The sequence below is a fragment of the Dendropsophus ebraccatus genome, chromosome 13 (assembly GCF_027789765.1).
Source record: "Dendropsophus ebraccatus isolate aDenEbr1 chromosome 13, aDenEbr1.pat, whole genome shotgun sequence".
Lineage (NCBI taxonomy): Eukaryota > Metazoa > Chordata > Amphibia > Anura > Hylidae > Dendropsophus > Dendropsophus ebraccatus.
Genome location: NC_091466.1, coordinates 56,453,413 through 56,469,494, shown reverse-complemented (window position 1 = coordinate 56,469,494; position 16,082 = coordinate 56,453,413). Strand labels below are relative to the sequence as shown.

General features: G+C 41.2%; 1 protein-coding gene across 1 annotated transcript in view; it reads left to right on the top strand.

Moving 5' to 3' along the window:
* Positions 1 to 15,558, top strand: part of NPAS3 (neuronal PAS domain protein 3) — a 345,000-nt gene extending 329,442 nt beyond the window's left edge. Inside the window, exons 13-16 of the mRNA XM_069949688.1 lie at positions 6,019 to 6,166; positions 7,695 to 7,810; positions 8,467 to 8,514; positions 9,884 to 15,558. Of these exons, the coding sequence (XP_069805789.1) occupies positions 6,019 to 6,166; positions 7,695 to 7,810; positions 8,467 to 8,514; positions 9,884 to 11,289 (1,718 nt within the window). The 3' untranslated portion in view covers positions 11,290 to 15,558. The remainder of the gene's footprint in view (positions 1 to 6,018; positions 6,167 to 7,694; positions 7,811 to 8,466; positions 8,515 to 9,883) is intronic.
* Positions 15,559 to 16,082: the final 524 nt, after the last annotated feature.

Sequence of the window (16,082 nt, the reverse complement as noted above, 5' to 3'; positions counted from 1 at the left end):
TTTACTGGCTTAAGCAGATCGCAGGTGCAGGACGACATGCCAGAGGACGTGGGGAACAGGAACTGTCCAGAGCAGAAAAAGGTTTTCTATAGGGATTTGCTGCTGCCCTGGACAGTTCCTGACATGGAAAGAGATGACAGCAGAGAGCACTGTGTCAGACTGGAAAGAAAACAACATTTCCTGCAGGACATACAGCAGCTGATATATACTAGAAGACTTGAGATTTTTAAATAGAAGTAAATTACAAATCTGTATAAACTCTCTGAAACCAGTTGATTTGAAAGAAAAGGATTTTAGCCGGATAACCCCTTTAACTCAGAACTGGACAATTCCTTTAAAGTGGTTATCAAGGCTTAGAAAAACATGGTTTGGATGTGGATTTTTCACCTCAGTTCCATTAAAGTGAATGGAGCTGAATTGTAATATCGCACACAACCTGGGGATAGCACTACTACCTGTTGTGTTATTAAAGTGGTTAATCAGTCAAAACCTATTGAAGGCCTATCCTCATGATAGCTGGTCATTCGTTGGGCTGTTGAGCTGCAGTTCCAGCATATACAGGAAAACTGACATTTCTGTACATTTTCTAGTGGCCATGGTGGATTATTGCCGCTTAGCTTCCACTGACACGAATAGCTGCAGTAACTCAGCACGGCCACTACACAGAGAATGGAGCTGTCTGCTGATGGCTCCATTTCTCTGTGTATGCCAAAGCCGTGGGGATGCTGGCTATCACCAGCTTAACATAACCTAAGAACCTGGTGACATTAATAAGGTTCTTAGTGCCAAATGAGCTTTTACCTTGGGGTCCACCTTTCATTAACTTAGAAAGGCAGACCTTGAAAGGTTTGTGACTTTGGCTATGTTTATTTAGTGTGGTATCTCACATTTATGATAAATCAGCAGCCAGATGTTCCATATTGTATCGATCACTGGGAAATTATATATTTCTAGGCATAGTTGTGGTGTTACAAGATGCTCTGCGTGTATTAGTCGACCACTGTCACTTGCATGAGCATTAGGGTAAAAAGATATACAAAGCAGCTCTCTGATGCCACCTTTTGGAGGTAGGTTTCATTGCAAGTCTGTGTTTGTATCCATTAAGAAGCCTTAGGCCATGACAGGGATTTAGCAAGACAGACACTCTGGGTTTGCTAAATAAATCCCCAGTCATGTCCTAAGGCTTCTCAAGAATGTCAGTGACTTGTAGGCAAAGATACCTCAAAAAGGTGGCTGCTTTCCGTAGCTTTTTCCCCAGAATTCCTAGTGACGCAAGAGTGGCCTTAAAGGGCCCTATTACACCAAAAGATGTCTGACAGATTATGTGACAGATTTTTTTTCCAGCCAAAGTCAGGAATAGGCTATAAACACAGAACAGGTTGTAAAGATAAGACTGAGATTTCTGCTCCTTTCAAATTTATTCCTGGCTTTGGCTGAAAAAATCTGTAAGATAATCTGTCAGACATCTTTTCGTGTAATAGGGCCTTAAGTCTCCACATATCTCCTTAAAGTGTACCTGTCGTTATAACTTTAAAAATCTAAATCAACAGTAGATGTGATATAAAGCAAGTTTGCAATTTACATTTATTATTTTCTCTTTAGTTATCATGGAAAACACGACACTTCCTGTTTTATGACTTTTTTTCCCTCAAAGAGTCAGGAAACAGGAAGTCCTGTGTTTCCCAGGCCATCTGAGCGCTCACAGAGAGAAGGCAGTCATGTGATTGTTGGACACATTGAGCCGTGACTCTCTGTACTGGCTGGAATTCCTGGGTTTAGTCTGTTTTCTCAGCACAAGTCTAAAAATCTGCCTTCCGGAGACTGGACCTGGATTTCTGGTAAGTACAGCATGATAACAAAAAAAATAATAAATATATATTGCAAACTTGCTTAATATCACATCTACTGTTGATTTAGATTTTGAAAGTTATAACAACAGGTACACTTTAAAGCCCACCTGTCAGTTCAAGTTTAAGGTAAGCTGTTCTATGTGTAAGAGCAGCACTATATCCAGCCATTATTTATCTTATATATTTTTTGGCCAATTTCCTTGCTGCCCTATCATCTTCCTCCTACCACTTCCTCTCCTTAGACTTATATAACTTGCAAATTGATCCCTGAGCTTGCTGTTAGCCGAGTTGAGTGGATGACAGTTCAACAGAAGAAAGCATTTTTGTCTAATAAGATATATTACAAAAGTTACTTATATTTACGCGGACTATGCAGAGTTTGTTGCCTATTAAAGAAGAAGCATAACATTACCCTTGGTTGAATATAAAATATCTCCTGGCTGGGGAAAACTTTTAGCAGCTTTAGGGGAGAAATAACGTTTTACCTAAAGGGCAAGTGGCACCACACACAGGTACATTGTAGATGCAATAGTTGTATCTGCACCAAATGTTCTGCGGTTTAGTATAGGCACTAGTGCAACCTGTGGTTGTGTACCGCAATTAAGACAGTTCTGTATAGCAGATATATTATCCCCTAGATCCCATATGCAATTTTCCATTATATAGCATCTAATGGAACCACTGTCATAGGGGACAGTAGGGTCCCGTACAACTCTATGGGTGTGCTATTAGAGCTCCTTATAACAAAGCAGTAATAATCATATATAAAAGGTCTAATGATGACTGTGTACAGTGAAACCTAAGTAGCCCTAAGCTGATTGTTGCCATCTAATGTCAGTGTCAGGATGCACAGGTGCTTTTATAGACGCTACGTCCATGCATGTTGTGCGCTATCTTCCTGTGGGGGCCATCATGTCTGGGAGCCTGTGATGCATTTTCCCTGCACTCCACCTGTCCTTATTGTTTTTTCTCCTGTCCACCCTCCCTCCTTCCCTTCCACCAGCTCACTGTGTATTGTGTAGCACTTATTAGCCACAATTAAATGGACAATATGAATTTAGTGCCTTCTCCGGAGCCTTCCTCAGCTCTGCTTTGCAGCAAGATGATTAATGCAAATACATATTACTTGAGATAACCATTTAACCACTAATTTAGCCAAATTTATTACAGCAGTTAGAAGGTTTTCCATTCCAGACAGACAGAGACAAGGACACAGTAAGGGGACAAGGGGCTGCTGATGACACACTGCCCCCTCCTGGTGACATAGTGGAAGTGCCCTCAGCTTGCCGTTCTCTTCTAGAAAGATGTGAGAGACACCAATGTAATTTCATGGTTAATTATGTTCCTCTGAACATGGTGCATTATACAGTGGTACAGACTACCATCCGGGCAATGAAACATCATGCTCATTACTGCCTATGTGCCCCACAACTTATACATCTCACCATTAACCATTTGTTCTGCAACTTCTCCCCACACTTTGCAAAAACAAAAGAAGCAACAAAAAGATTTTTTTAGCATTAAGTCTATGGTTTGAATTTCCACTTCCAGCTAAGCAGATTACTATATGCTGCACTTGTAATGTGAATTATTTTCAGGCTCCAGATTACTGTATTCTGCATGATGTAGAGACTACACTTCCCAGAATGCAACTGCATGGGCAGTAATTGAGACTTCTTAGGTCTTCGGCTGAATTCAACTCAATGCAATATAATTATTACAAGTGTATTTACTAAAATATTGAACTTGCAGTAAATCTGGGTGAACATATAGATTAAAGGGAACCAATCACATCTAAAATTGCTATTAAAGGGGTACTCTGGGCAAGGTGTATTTTCAGTGTGTGGCCGGGGAGGGGGTGGATATAGACGCCGCCGGTCACTTACCTCCCCGGTTCCAGTGCCGGGTCCCGGATCGCTCTGCCCCGTTCTCCCATATGGCTGCTGCTTCCTGGTCTGAGCTGCAGCTTGAGACGTGACGTCACAAGGCAGCTCAGCCATTCAGCGGCTGAGGCGGGACTCCGCTATGACCACTAAATGGCTGAGCTGCTTTGAGACGTCACGTCTCAAGCTGCAGCTCAGACCAGGAAGCAGCAGTGGGATGGAAGAACGGGGCAGCGCGATCCGGGACCCAGCACTGGAATCGGGGAGGTAAATGACCGGCGGCATCTATATCCACCCCCTTCCGGGCATACACTGAATATACATCTAGCCCGGAGTACCCCTTTAAGTTAGCAAACATAGCTAATACACCCACTGCCCAAACCTATACCTGTTGTCCGGGTCCCTGGGTACAGCGATGTCGTCAGGCCTAGAGTGACGTGATTACTGTACTGGCCAGACGTAGGACTGTGACTACTTAGAATCCAGGGACCGCCCCAATGTCTATTTGAGCCAAATTTGCATACAGCAAGGGAATTCATTAGAGTATTTTTTGGAGTCATTACATGTATGGACCCCCCAGCAACAGATATAGGTTTGGGCAGTGTGTGCTTAGGTGTATTAGCAATGTTTGCTAGCTTAATAACAATTTTGCATGGGATTGGTTCCCTTTAAGAAGTACCTGCCACTGGTTATTTCAATCTGTAATTAATATCAATATTGATTGTGTAGTGTTAAGGTCCATTTACACAGAAAGATTATGTGACAGATTATCTGCCAAAGATTTGAAGCCAAAGCCAGAAATGGTTTTAAAAAGAGGAGAAGGAGGAGGCTTTCCTTTATGACCTGATCTCTGTTCATAGTCTGTTTCTGGCTTTGGCTTCAAATCTTTGGCATATAATCTGTCAGAAAAATCTTTCGTGTAAATGGACCCTTAGAACCCTGGAACCCCTATTGATCATCTGATTGGGGAGGGCATAAGTGAATGAGACAGAGCTATGTAAAAAGCTTGAGGTTATGTTATGTTATGCTTGAGGTAGTCGCATCCCCATTGATCTGATATTGGTGACCTATTCTATCTATTGTCTTTAATATGATATAGTGTTAGACAGTTTTAGAAAAGCAATTTTATATACCTATATACCTAAAGGCCGATAACCTTTAAACCATCAGAATTTGGACCTGTAGTTATTTTTCCCCCCACTGAGATTTTTGTTGTTTTTCTCTCCCTACTGCGTCTCACGTTTTTTCATGCACTTTGTTGTAAATCTTTGTTGCGCTATTGGCTAAAGATGCAGCCAGTCATGTCTGACCTAGGTAGTTTAAAGGAGTATTCCCATCTCACCTTGTTATGTCTTATAACGGGGGTAGGGAACCTTGGCTCTCCAGTTGTTGCAAAACTACAACTCCCATCAAGCGGATAGCCGAGTGGTAGTTTTGCAACAGCTGGAGAGCCAGGCTTCCCCACCCCTGCCTTATGGATAGGAGGTAACAAGCGTATCAGTGGGGCCCCCACCAGTCATGAGAATGGGGACATGCTTGACCACCACTCCATGCATTCTATATGGGAGAACAGACCATTGTTTTAGTAAACTTTTTCTTGTTTTATGGTACTTGGTAAATGAAGTCATATCATATCATGGAGTTATATCACAGATAGTATCTAGATAGAGGTCAGTTAAGAATGTACAATTAAGCCCCCACCCTTGTATATCTCTTTATAATACCCAAGTTGCTGGTTAACCCGTTGACCGCGGCATAAACTATAGTTTCCCAATGTCATCTTCTATCACACCTTCACTTTTTCTCACTCTTTTCTCCTTCATTTCCAGATACCCTCCCCTCTGCTGTCTTCACATATTAACTCCCATGGTTTCAGGTCCCCCCATCACCCCACCCCATCTCTCCGACTGGGATTTTGTTCATCTGAGAGCTGTAAATTCTCTCTGACAAGATGAAAAGAAAGTGCTGTATTTTTCTGGCCGACTGGAATCCCCCAAAATGAGCCCAGGGATCAAAGCTGCACAAATACCTTCAAATAACCTCTAAGAGGCAAAGAGAGACTTTTGTGTGATAGCGGTAGAGTTTAGTGCTGTACTCCCAGCCCTTGGCAGCACACTTCTATGCTGTGAGTGCCATGCTATGTACTTATGGTATTCACCAGCCTTGTTAGCTAGTAATGCCGCCATCAGTACTACATTTACAAAAACTACCTGTGACATTCATCTATGCATTGAGTGTAATCTTTATAACCAGACAGGATCTGAAGACGTCTCTTTTCTCTGCAGTGTTGAACAAAGGCCAGTGTGTAACCAAGTATTACCGATGGATGCAGAAGAATGGTGGCTACATCTGGGTCCAGTCTTGTGCTACCATCGCAATCAATGCTAAAAATGCCAACGAGCGAAACATCATCTGGGTCAACTACATCCTCAGGTACCGTCAAGGTTTCTCTCTTACTGTGATGCAAACTAGATATCATCCATGTTCTGTATGGGCCTTGCTGTAGCTCGTCTGCAGCCTAAAGCTGATGTGGGTTCAAAACACACAATAAAAAGGTGCAAATCTTTACGTTTTTTTCCAGTATTTCTGTATGTTGGTTTTGGCTACAAATGTTCCATGTGAAAACCGCCTTAGTTCTTTAATATGAAGCCTTAGGCTATGTTCACACTATGTAAAAACAACAGCCATATTTCATAACAATGGCCATTATTTTTGAAACAATGGCCGTTGCTTGCACAACATTGGCCGTTGTTATGAAATATGGCTGTTGTTTTTACATAGTGTGAACATAGCCTTAAAAAGGTTTTTGGTTAATAAATAATAATCTTAAATAAACAGATATTGATAAATATATGTTGTCTTGTGTACACCCTGGCAAAGATTTCCTGTTCCGTTTGTACAATCCAGTCAGGAATTTAGCCAACTCTGTCTCAATGTGGAAGGCTCCTGTAAATGTGGTGGGATAGGTTATACTTGAGAAGGAATAGAAGGAGGGAGATACAGTTAGCTGAATTCCCAGGTAGAATGTACAACAAGAACAGGAAGTCTGTTATGGGATGTAGACTAGACATAAGGTTAGGCTAATAAAAACAACAGAGAAGACGGTTTGCAAAGACAGTAGAAGGCATGAAGAGCTACAGAAAGATAGAAAAATAACTATTTACCAATATATGTTTATCTATATGGCAGCTGAAAATAGAAGGGTCATCCCAAGTGTTTCAGATTTGCTTGGAGAGTTTATTTAACATTAGGTTGGTGAGGAATTGCTAGCACAAAACAAACATACATTGCTTAAGGTACATATAAATGTACAGACTGATAAATATAAAATAAAGGTAAGCAGCTATCCAGCCATGTACGTATCATGAATATTCATTATGTGGCAATGAAAACAGACAACTATAAATAAGTAACCGGGTAGTAGACTATATATTTTACACCAATGAAAATAACACAAAACTGATTTCACCAAAAGAGTATAAACATCCAAAGCAAAGACGCACCAAGCCTCAAAACATGGCTTGTGCGCCACCTGCTGTCAATGTCTAGACTGTGCAGCAGCACTAGATGGTGAGATGCTTATAGACACTAGGCAGTTTACATTCATTGAATGAGGGCCATAGTACTAAATAACTTGTACATAATTTTCTAAACATACAGATCTACTCACATGTAACAGCATGCCTAGGAGTTTTTTGGTTTCGGTAACTTCTACTTTGGAAGTGGTGTTTGGGTGAGATGCTGCATATATGGGTGAACCTGTCAAAATGTTTGAGTTTGTGGGCAAAGTTGTGTGAACCCATTAGATTCCCCGCAGCATCCATCTTCTGAAGCGTTGGAGAATCAAAGGCCAAGTGTATTTATGAGGATCTAATAATTTTGCTAAAATCTTTACGTTTCAGAAAATGCTTTAGATCTATACAGTCCATCTTTCTGACTCACTTTTCTTTTGGTGACTTAGTTTGTCTGAATACAAGGACATTCCAATGGATATTGCTCAGCTGCCACATCTGCCTGAGAAGACATCGGAATCCTCAGAGACCTCTGACTCGGATTCAGACTCCAAGGATAATTCAGGTATTGCAGATGTGAACGTAACAAAGCAGTATTATTGTTCTGCAGAAATTATATAGACTGAGATATGAATCATACCCTAGAAGCTGTGTCTATACCTGTAATACCAAGTTGAAATGTGCCAAATTTTAAACTTAAAGGGGTTATCCAGCGCTACAAAAACATGGCCACTTTCTTCCAGAGACAGCACCACTCTTGTCTCCAGCTTGGGCGGGGTTCTGCTGCTCAGTTCCATTGAAGTGAATGGAGCCTAATTGCAAACCGCACGTGAACTGGATACAAGAGTCATGTTGTTTCTGAAAGAAAGTTGCCATGTTTTTGTAGTACTGGATAACCCCTTTAACTCCAGCACAGGAATGGAAACCTTCCATTTATGTGTTTTTAAAAAAGTAACATAAGGAGCAGCACTTGGGATTGACAACAGTCATTGCCATTTGTCCACTACTGAAATGTGTGTTATAGCAGTATAATATAAAAGTATTTAAGCAAAAACAAACTAAAAACCCCATCAATGCCAAGAAAACCGCTAGGGGTTATTAATGCACTGGTTTTGCAAGGTGCTGTGTGAACAGAAATGAAAGAAACAGCAGCAGAGAAGTAGTTGCTCTAAGTACTGAACTGCTGCTGAGATGAGAAAGAAACCTTGATTTACCTTTCAGGAACAGTAAAAGTCCTCCGGAGGAGACAGACAGGCTCACAGATTGCAGGTACACGGACCAGGCTTTCTCCTAGCTAAACTCCACCCCCACTCATTGTGTTCCATCCAGGTGTGTCTGTTACGAACAAAGCCTAACAACAGGCAGTAAACAGAAGATTACATGCAGTGGCTAAGGCTATAATTTACTTAATAGTGCGGTGGCATGTATGTCTGCTGGTATTTTAGCGTCCCTGCTCTTAAAGGGGTAGTGCGGTGTAAACGTTTTTTTCACTTAAAACACACATTACAAAGTTATACATTGTAATGTGTGTTATTTATGTGAATGGCCCCCTTCCCCATGTTTCCACCCCCAGCCGCTAGCCCTGGAAATGTAATTCTGCATACTCCCAGAATTACTATCGACCCCTTCAGTGATGTCCATCATCTTGGGACAAATACGTCACTCTTCAGGAGGCCGGCCTTGACTGCCCCATGTCTTTTGTTATGCTCAGCCAATCACAGCTGAGCAGATGATGACGCACGGGAGGGGGGCGGCATGAGGGAGGGCTGGAGCAGTCGGGCCCGGCCTCCTGAAGAGTGACGTATTTGTCCCAAGATGGCGGCCGTCACTGTATGCAGAATTACACTTCCGGGTCTAGCGGCTAGGGGTGGAAACACGAAGAAGGGGACCATTCACATAAATACAACACATTACAAGGTTGTATAACTTTGTAATGTGTGTTATTTAGTGAAAAAAACCGTTTACACCACACTACCCCTTTAATCTCTCTGTAAGTGATCCCTTAGTTAAGCCCTTTCCTGTGGATGGGAAAATCCTTTTAATAGGAAGCGTTAGGAAGGATACCACAACTATTTGAACTATTTTATATGTAGGTGATGGAATTCACTGTTTTTTATTTCAGTGAAATAAAAGGGAAATTTGAAAATGACTTAACACCAAGTGGATTAGAGGAACTTTTTTCTTATTCATTGGCAACTTGAAAATATTTCTGATTCTAAATGGTTGGCCAGCACAATACCTTGAATCTTCCCACTAACAGGATGCTGGTAATGGCATTGAGCTACTGAGTGTGTGTGACCATCCGCAATATCTACATTAGGTAGACATTAAGAGAGAGAATTAAAAGAACACCAGGGGGGGCCATAACACATATCTAACAGCAATATGTAGGCACAGGAGAGGAGTTTGTTAATTCCTACCAAAAACCTGTTATGTTTTGTCTGACCTAAATAATTGTTCACTTGTAGGAAAACTCCTTTTACTTAGAACACAGACGGTCAAATTGTATTTTTCTGTAGAATAGAGTCTTTGATTTAGCCAATAACTTGCAATTTAATGTAGGCACGCAAAACATAGATGTGCAATATAATATATATAATATAAAGAAAATTAATGTTGGAATTTTTCATTTTCACAGAGGACAATGATAATCCGAAGTCAGATGGAAAGGGAAACCTGTCTGAGCAAAGTGAAGATCAAGAGCCAGACCGTAAACAGCCTGGGCAACATTCTGATCCCGAGATGAATTGTGATGAAGATGCTAATAGCTCAAGTGATGCTTGTAGTGAGGAGAGTGAAGAAAGTGAAGACTGTGAGGTTAGGAAAGCAGCTGAAGTGATGGAGCAAGGAGGGTTAAGTGCACTGGGGAGTATTGGTGCTCTTGGAGCACTTGGTCCTATGCACATTAAAGTAGAGCGCTACACTGAGAGTGAAACAGACATGCGTGGACCCGAGTCCCTGAGCTCTGACAGCGCCAAAGACTCTGAGAGTGGAGAGGAGGAAGAAGAGGACGATGAGGAGAGAGCAATCTGTGTCACTGGTGTTCTAGGTAGACACCAACGGAGGAAAAGAAGGCGGAGAAAGAGTTTAGGACAGTGTGGTGGCCGTAGGAGGCGTCTATCTGGGGGATCCAGCCCCAGTGGGATAGAGAGCACTTTGGGGGATCCTCCAAGACTTCTTCCTTCCACTCCTCCCCCAACAGGCACTTGTTCTACTGCATCTGTGCTGAAGATCAAGACAGAAATGGCTGAACCTATCAACTTTGATAATGACAGCAGTATTTGGAATTTCCCACCTAATCGAGAGATCTCACGTAATGAATCACCTTATAGTATGACCAAGCCTCCAACAGGGGGTGAGCACTTCTCCCCCTCCCCATCATCCTCTGCCGCTGCACCCCCAGCCCTCCATGTCTCCATACCAGACTCTGTTCTCACACCCCCAGGCGGGGCTGAGGGAGCTGGTCGCAGCAAAGTGCAGTATTCTGGATCCTCAGGGGGCTTGGGTCCTGTCACCTCAGATCCACTTTCACCTCCACTCTCTGCCTCACCTCGCGAGAAGCCTCCTCAAACAGGCGGCCCATCAAATTCTCTTCTGTATGCAGGAGAGTTAGAAGCACTACAAAGGCTTCAGGCTGGCAATGTGGTCCTTCCTCTTGTGCATCGTGTTGCAGGAACCCTTGCAGCCACAGGAAGCAGTGGACAGAGGGTGTACACCACAGGCACCATTCGTTATGCCCCAGCTGAGGTGACACTGGCCATGCAGGGCAATCTGCTCCCTAATGCCCACCCTGTGAACTTTGTTGATGTAAATGGCCCTGGATTTGGTCTAGACCCCAAAACCCCAATGGAGATGCTATACCACCATGTACACCGATTAAACATGTCTGGTCCTTTTGGAGGAGCGGTGACAGGTGCTGGTCTTACCCAAGTCCCTGCTGCCAGTGTCTTCACTACAGCTGAAGGAATATTTTCCTCCCTTCCGTTCCCAGTGTACAGCAATGGTATCCATGCAGCACAGACTCTAGAACGTAAAGAGGACTGAGAAAGACAAAGAAAAAAAAAATGAAAGAAAGAGAGGAGGAGAAAATGGACAGACTTCAGAGAGTAGAGAAAGACGTTATATAATAATTTAGAATGTAGGTGGCTATGTACTGGTGTTAGGGGCAGCTAAACCTGGCCACCCCATGTCTCCTCCGCTGCTCCCTAATCCAAAGCCGCTAGAGGAGGTTCTCCATAAGATTCATTCCTAATTATTAATATCCTCCTCCTAAACATTTTTGGGACCAGTAGCCCTGTCTTCCGCACCTCATACTTAGCTGGGCTGCATAAAAAATAGATGTTCCTCCATCAGCCCCCTTTTCTGTGGCTTTGGTTTAGCTGGCAGATGCCTCTCCTGGGGACCGCTCGCACTGTGCCCGTTGCTCCGTCGCGTAGAGGAGGGAGCAACGGCTGCGTTCTGATCCTGTACGACATAAAGTATTCCAGCACTTTGACTCACACCTCAAATTCCCTCTTTTTGACCCTAGAAACCTCTACGGGCTTCTTTTACTCCTCACCCTGTCACTGCCAAAATACTGAGACATTGTTCACACATGTTGTAATGTTTATTTCTCAGAATGTTTGGACCTCTCCTTCTCTGCTGCTAGACCTTGGAGCCATTAACTTTTTAATTGCCAGAGGGGCAGTGCCATTCATACTGTTCTGGCAAGGAAAGAGTTGGCAGGTATGCACTACAGGATGATGGAAGTGTTATCAGCCTTGCATTAACCCCCAACATTGCAAAAAGGGTGTTGACTGATACAGTCTGTACAACAGCTGTGTATTGATGTACCAAGATGCCTTGTCTTTTCAAGGGAGATGTTAAGGGTGTGTATATACAGATATTGTGTCACACACACGTCACACGCAGGAAAGAGAGTTTTCCACACCAGATTCACATACTATGGAAAAAAAAGACATATGTACGAATTCTCCTAACCACAGGATCTAGTTCAGGTGATGCCCAGCTGTTACTAAGGATTGTGATATGACTTCTAGAACATCTCAGAAAGAGCAATAGGTTCTTCAGGCCCTTCTTGGTAGCCAGATTGCAGTTTCTGCTGCTTCTCATTGTCATGATGAAGAATAAGGACTGTTTTAATACAAGTTTACATAGAATTGATTGTCTCCCCTTCCCGAAATCTTCCAACTTTACTTTGTGTTGCCTACATGTAGACGATTGTTGCAACATCCATCCATAACACACTATAACAAATGTTAGAAAGACCCTTGGTCCCCTTTGTATATAACAGAATTGATTGTGAGACGTTTTATAATTCGAGGAGAAATCAATAGGATAGTAGGCAGAAGTTGGTGGACATAAGATGAGTTAGGTTGTAGGATTGGAGGGACCATAAGCAAGACTGAAACCAGGATGTTAATTCAGGGGTTAGATAGACAATGCATACCTGTTAGACCTCAAAACCTTATACAGAGGTATATACAGTAAGCGGGTCATTTGGGGCCCTAGCATTCATTAATAGAATACAAATTGTATGACTGGGAAAAGTCAGGAGAAATAGTGTCCCCGTTTTCTGGTTCTACTTCTAGAGTTTAGCTAGCTAACGTTAAGCTTTCTCTAGGAAGACTAGAACCCTTTTCCTAGTAGATCGGATACACTATAAACCATTTCTTCGATGAGGACAGGGAAGACCTTTTTAATTTTTTATATATAACTTTTTTCTTTACTACCAGGGAGGCTTAGAACATGGTACAAATAGGCCACTAAAGCCATTCTAGTGCTTCAATCCATGCCACCAATAATATAAGCCAGGTTATTTGCCCAAATAAAATAATGATAGTGGCAGAATGATATGGGAACAGTGGGTTACTTTGCAGATTTCCTTTTTTTTTTGTTGCACAAAACACTTTACTGACCCGTCATGTTTTTGGTGTTACATGTTGCGTGTCCTCACCAGCACTGTGTTTCTCTGTTATACTTTACAGTAAATGGAGGGTTCAAATAATAAGACGTAAAAGTCATTGTAACCTGCATATTTTTTTATCATATATGTTTCGCTTTGCTTCTACAAATTCTTGTAAAGAACTAACACATAGAAATGTTTTACGATATTCTCAGTCAGAAAGTCTCTGCCAAAATTTTCAAAAAAAGGCAAAAGTGGATTTTCAGGATGTAAGACGAAAAAAAAAAGTTAAGAACACAGCAAGTTTCGGGCATTGACCTATGATCTGGTCACCAGAAATCTGAACGGGGGGGTTGGGGGTGGGCGGGAGGTTAAATCTGAGTCATTCAGAAACCAAAAGTGTGACGTTTTATAGCGTAATGGGTTTTTATTTCCTACTTTCAGTCTGTTTGGCAGCTTATCCGTGAAACATCTATTACCAGGTGTGAGACTTTGTAACGTGTTGCTTCGTGTATTAAAAAAGAAAAAAAACACAAATCTAAAAGAGGTTTAGAAAAAAAAGAAAAAAAAAACGAACCATTTCCGAGTGTCTTTTAGCTGTCTCATTCCAATTTCAACGTGTGTTACAATATGCAGTATATTCTAAGCTAATGTGAGTGTTTATATCTGTTGTCTTTCTCTGTGCTTTTAAAACTGTAGTCTGGGTCTGTCACGTTCTTTACTCCCTGTGTGTCAGTGAATCGGTGGTACCTGGGGGCTCGTGGATGTTTGTATAGTGGCAACGCTGCTTTCACTGTTGGTACACCCTATGGGTAACTTTGCTCTATCCTTGTTTTCATTTTGGCTATCGCTTTTACTGTTGTGAAATTTCAGTACTCTGTCTTAATGACTGTTCTGTAATTTTTACCTATGTTTCATGTCTGTCTTTTCCTACATAAACCAGCAAAGATCATTTTTGACTGAAAAAATAAAAAATAAGCCGCCTACATGTTGTGCGAGGGAGGGAAGGACAGCTTTCTTCTTTCCCCACATAGAGATTAACATCTCTGCAGTTAAAGAGGAGACGCTAGAGCTGTAGAGAAGTTGATCTGACATATCAGTAGCCCGGTGTACTTTAGCGTCCATGCTATCTAGAGGAGGCTCATTAACGGTGATAGAAACATTGTTGCATTTTGTACACTTTTATCTAGTCCTGTCAGTCGACTTTTTACATATGTTAGCAGGTCCATCTCTGCCTGACGCAGAGTCCTTAAGCCATTAGATCTATAGTTCATTTGGTTGCCCGATTGCCTGCATTGTAGCCTTCCATTAAGCTGTAGGGTAATCCAAGTCATCACATTATATGGATTCCAAACCATAGTTCACAACCCAGCAATACATGAGCTCAGTCTAATTTCTATCTATTGCTGCTTTCCGATAATCACATTAGAGACATGCATTGGTTCTACCTCCTACATTTCGAGAGGAAAATTAAAGGAGATAAATACAAACTGCAACTTTTAAGCCTCCTCTTTCAAGGCCTTTTGTGTCTTCTTGCAGGGAAGGGGCCAGGGTGATCTTGACCCCAATTCTCTGCCAGAAGATCCAGCCATAAATCCAGTACCAGAAAACACTTATCTAGAATTTTTTCTAGAGACGGAATGGGTCAATACGATGACTCCCTGCACATTCTTGGTGGTTGCAAAACACTGAAATCTCACGTCAAAGTTTATTTGTTTTATCTTTTGTCTTCCATTCTTGTTTTTTCTGTTTGTTCTTCTTTCTTTTCTTTTTTTTTATATTTTTTAATAAGTGTTTGTGTTGTGTCGAAGATTAAAAAAAAAATAATATTATTAATAATAATAAACTATTGAAGATTTCTGGTTATTTCAATTGAGCAAGTTTAACAGCTGCTTTCAAAATAAATTGTCTGACAATTTTCAAAAATGACAAAAAAAGGTCATTTTTTTTTTTTTATTTGTGACGACTGTGTCTGTGTTTTTAACTATTTCTTGTAAATTAATATGAAAACTTTATGAGGTTGGTGCCACTTTGGTTTAATATTCAAATAAAAAAAGGGAGGGTTAATAGGAAATAGAATAAAAATTGTACCTGTAAACCCAGCAGTGTTACCAACATAAACGTTTAAAAGTATATATATTAAAACGTTAAAAAAAATGCGAAAGTTATGGGTACGTTTTATTGTGTTTTGAAGACTAACTCAGTTTTAACTCAACGTGCCTCATCTGTTGTAAAAAAAAAAAAGAAAAAAAAAAGATAAGAAAACATTATTTTTCCATTAACCATCAAATTAATACGGTGCAGAACAAAAAAAAAATAAAAAAAAAAGCAAAAAAATCTGTACATAATTTCATTTTTTTAAACAAGGTTCTTTTTTATACTTTTCTAGGCCTGCTTACACACCATACATGCTGTCTTTTATGTAAATTAATTTTTGATTCATCCGGCAGGTACCATTTTCATAATAAACTTTACATTTTGGATTTGTTTGCAGTTTTGGCATCTTTTATTTCACACATTAACACCATCCTGATCAAGAAGAATCTAATTGCTGGGTCATATATGATATTTAAACACTCTGGGTTTGGGTGGTTTTAAGTCTTTAGGTGTAAATGGAGGATTATGGTTACCATTGGTTGAATTTAAAGGAAATCTGTCAACTGTATATTATGGTCAGAGCTGCAGTTAGCTGATAAGAAGATAAGACAAACAAAACCTGTCTTCTTTGCTGTTGACTGATTACAAAGTTAGGAAGTCATGTTTTCCTTCTAAGCTGAAGAGTCGTAGAGGCTGTGCCGAGTTGCAGCATGCATGCCTTCTCCCTCTAACACCCCTCCATTGATGTACAGGGCTCAGAGCTGAAAGTTAAAACAAAACTATACTATACAGATGGCCCTATCCATCTATATTATGCTGCTGTCTTAGTCACGTG